This window comes from Triticum dicoccoides, chromosome 6B (genome assembly GCF_002162155.2).
Source record: "Triticum dicoccoides isolate Atlit2015 ecotype Zavitan chromosome 6B, WEW_v2.0, whole genome shotgun sequence".
NCBI classification, from domain to species: Eukaryota; Viridiplantae; Streptophyta; class Magnoliopsida; order Poales; family Poaceae; genus Triticum; species Triticum dicoccoides.
The window spans coordinates 696,753,502-696,757,431 of NC_041391.1; the positions used below are offsets into that span (position 1 = coordinate 696,753,502).

General features: G+C 50.1%; 1 protein-coding gene across 1 annotated transcript; it reads right to left on the bottom strand.

Moving 5' to 3' along the window:
- Positions 1-1,731: 1,731 nt before the first annotated feature.
- On the bottom strand, positions 1,732-2,591 carry LOC119321535 (protein DMP2-like). Its single transcript, XM_037595177.1, has 2 exons — positions 1,923-2,591; positions 1,732-1,832 (listed from the first exon to the last, which is right to left on the bottom strand). Exons 1-2 carry the CDS (start codon positions 2,589-2,591, stop codon positions 1,773-1,775), a joined length of 729 nt encoding a protein of 242 aa, XP_037451074.1. The 3' UTR covers positions 1,732-1,772.
- Between the last annotated feature and the right edge of the window lie 1,339 nt (positions 2,592-3,930).

Below are 3,930 nucleotides of genomic sequence, written 5' to 3' on the forward strand. Positions count from 1 at the left end.
CTAACGCTGCAACGTACATACAGACTTGAAAGAAATAACACGCAACGTACATATTACAACCAACTTGGAGAAAAGAATTCGCAACGAGCCAAGTAGCTAGCTAGCAGCTTCCTTCTCATGGCTGCTAGAGTGACCATCGTTTTTATCCTTCTCGGAGTCAAAGGAATCTCGGCCCATTGCATGCTACTGTATCGTATATATGTACCCTCCGTTTTTATTTACTTCGCATATTAGTTTTGATCAAAGTCAAACTTTATAAACTTTGACAAAGTTTATAGACAAAAATATTGACACCATTACATTCATTATCAAATGTACTTCCACGTCATATAGGTTTGTTATGGTAAATATTTATATTCTTTTTTATAAACTTGGTCAAACTTTAGGAAGTATGACTTCAGTCAACTCTAATATGCGGAGTAAATAAAAACAAAGGGAGTACAAAACAAAACAATGGAAGATGAGTTGTACCTCTGGCGATGCCGCAACAGAGATGATGTGGATACAATGAGCTCGGGGATGAGCATGGTCCGCTTGCACTTCTTTGTTGTGGCAATATTGGTGCAACATATCTTCCACTAATTCGGTCTTCCATGTGAGGAATAAGCACATGTATCATCATTTTGTGAGCGTGTGGCACAAAGATTACTGGAGATTCGGTTCATACCCATGGGTGGTCAAAGTTGCAGACAAGTTTACAGAACCAATGTCTGCAACAGCTTACTGGATTTTAGAAAACCACAACTTAGACAAGTTACGACTGAGGGAGGATGTTAAGATTTAGTTTGTTAAGATGTTGTGAAGTTCTTATAACCAATACGCCTATAAATCAGTTTCTTGTAACCGTTTTTTGTTATAAATGCTCCGGTGAGGTGAGAACTCTCCTGTGGTGCAATGGTACCCGGGCTCGAGGACTCACTTCTACCTAACAACGTAAAGTTAAAGGAGAGAGCTTCACCCTTAACCAGATCTTTTTTAAATGATGTGGCGACGCTGTAGCACCCCTTGGCAGCATACAGAGGGTCTTCTGACCATCCGCAGACCTGAATTAACCATAGGCGTTTTTCTTTTAGCAACATCAACCATAGGTTTCTGATTTTGCTATGGGAATAGTGGCCCTAGCAACGTCATCCTAGTCCTTAGCCCATTCTGTGGAGAATGATGATCCAGGGCCAATGCGCGCATTGACAAGGGCATCTAACTTCTAGGGATGCACAAAATAGCAACTCCAAAGGCCGAAATTGCTGGGGTCCTAAGATGGATGGATTAATGTCCAATTTTAATATCTCTATGTATATATGCAGCCCCTACACTCCGCTTCTTAGACCCCAAGTTTTAGATTTGTCCACATAGTACTTTTTAGTGAAACGGCTCGGATCCAATTTGATTTAGGTGTTTATATCCAATAAATTCATGTGTTTATTCTAAACTTCAAGACTATTTTGTTTCATGCAAGTATTTAGTCGTTGTAAAATGAACGGAGAATGGAGATAAGAAAGAAGTGTACTGTATATGTCGCCAAATAAGAGAGAAATTTTGATAAAAACCGGATTTAGTTTAGGATTTTTGTATAAAATACAAACAACGAGCTTAAAGCAAACAAAAGGAATGGAGTGCTCTGATAAACCTCTGGGAGGCTGGGACGCAGGGCCCCTACGTAATTGTACACTTGCTTTGAACAAAAAATATTTCCTTGTTTACAAAAGAACCATGGCACACACACACTGAACATGTAATTAAAAAACTTCATGATTTTCTCCAACATGATACAATCAAGCAACTTCTACGCCTGCGAGGAGTGGTGTCTTCAAATCCGATTGAGTGTGAATTTCCTGAAGGATTCAATTTTTTCAATCAATTTCTGGCAAGTAGCATTTCCAAGGTACGATAATCTGACTTAATTAATTTAAGGGATGGACGACCTTCTGGCGCGGAGCGTTGTCAGTGAATCCAATACCCTTCCTTTTGGTGGGGAAGATGATGAACACAAAACTGGAGAGAAACGCCATGCCCATGGGCAGATTCTTGAGCAGCTCCTCGGTGTTCCTTCCGGCGTCGGGGAAGAAGCAGTTCTGCAGCCCGACGTCACTAAACGCCACCGTGAGGAAAACCACCGCCGCGAAGAAGGCATGCACGAAGTCAAGCGGCCGGAGACGGAGCTTCCGAAACTGGTCGAGGTCGTCCCACTCCTGCCTCTCCTCCTCGCTGGAGAAGTTGAACACGTTGAAGCCGCGCGGCGTGGCGAAGCCATAGTATAGCTTTCCATCACGGCGACCGACGACGCTGTCGGTGAAGGCGAAGAAGAGGCACGAGACGGTGAGGACGACGACCAGCGCTCCGGTGAGCCACTGGTTGGACGTCTCGCACTTGCCGTGGTTGGTGAAGGACGGGGACAATGCCTGGTATGCCAGCACCGTGCCCGTCGGCAGGAGCTGCGCTAGGTTCGACACGCTCGACATGACCGTGGCCGCTGTGGGCCCCGTGGTAGGTGTTGGCGGTGCTGTGCCGGCGGCTGTTATCTTACCATCGTCCTCGTTGGTCAGTGGGTGTATCTGGATCGCCGTGGACGACGACGACGAAGAAGATGCCATTGTATGCGTACTGTGCTTGATCTGTGTCCTAGCTCTGAAAGTTGGAATGCTCCAAACTGGTCGACACGTTCACGTTTATATAGGCACGTATTGCTGAATGATTCCAAAGTTCTAACTGAAGGGCTCTACACGTTGGTGTTGGCGCGTTGACTAGTCTTTACTTGGTATTGCTGCATGCATGCTGAAGGGCTCTACACGATTGCATGTACCTGGTCTCAACTCCCTAGCTAGTTTTGGTTAATGGTTAATTAGTGTAAGTTGTAGTTAACTTTAACCAACTCGTCTGACATGAGTATATAGTTTACAGCCAGCACGTGAATTTAATCGGTGGTATATGCTATGCAAGTCTTCTTCCAGGAAGATGAGGAAGGAGAACAAGTCGTAGCTAGTCATCGGCTTTGCCGAAAAAGGGTTTCCCCCCACTTTGTATACAAAGCAACCAACCGGGTCATACAGGGATAGGCGCTGGGGCGGAAGCAGCACAGTCACGCCCAAAAGAAACAACAGAGAAAGAGCAAAAGAAACAAATGCCGACAACGGCGGATCAACAAAAACGAAGAAGCCTCGCGATCGCTAGGCCCACCGGTCTTATCCACTAGGCTCCAAGACTCCGAAGCGCCGGCACCAATCAACACCTCCAAGAAGGATCGCGACGATGACGACGCTGCTGCCAAGGGTTTCCCCCGGTACACGACGAGGCGATAGGAAGAGTAGCCCCCGACGCCCTCCCGGAAGGTCAGGCGGCACCCACAGGCGCCACCGCGCCGGGGTCGGCCACGCCGACAGGGGTTTCCCCCGATCCCAACCCGCACCTCGGGCGCTCCGGATCCCGCCACCAAACCAACCACCACCCTACGCCAACGCGGTCATGAGGCCTCCACGCCGTCTCACCACGGCACCGCGAAGAGAGAACAGCACGACGAAGAATCGGAGCCGGGACTAGGGCATCAGCACCATCGGCACGCGGGAGGGCCCCACCTCCACCGTCAGCGACAGTAGCCGTCCGGACGCAATAGCAAGAGCACACCAGGCCCGTAGGCCCACAGGCCCGGCCGAGCCCTCGTGGGCCCGTAAAGCTCCCGCCTTCGCGCTGCTGCCGGCACGCCATCGACGCCGACGCCCCAAGTCCGAGCCGCTCCTCCTCCTCACCGCGCCGCAGACAACGAGACCATGCCGGGGGGCCGGCCCCCAGGGGCCCAGATGGGGCCCGACGTGCCCGGATCTGGGCCGGGGGCGCGTCGACGGCCACCCGGCACCACCACGCCGCCCCGCCGCCAAGGAGCGGCGCCGTCACCACGCCGGCCGCCGGACCGCAGCCAAGCCGGGCTGCACCGCCGCC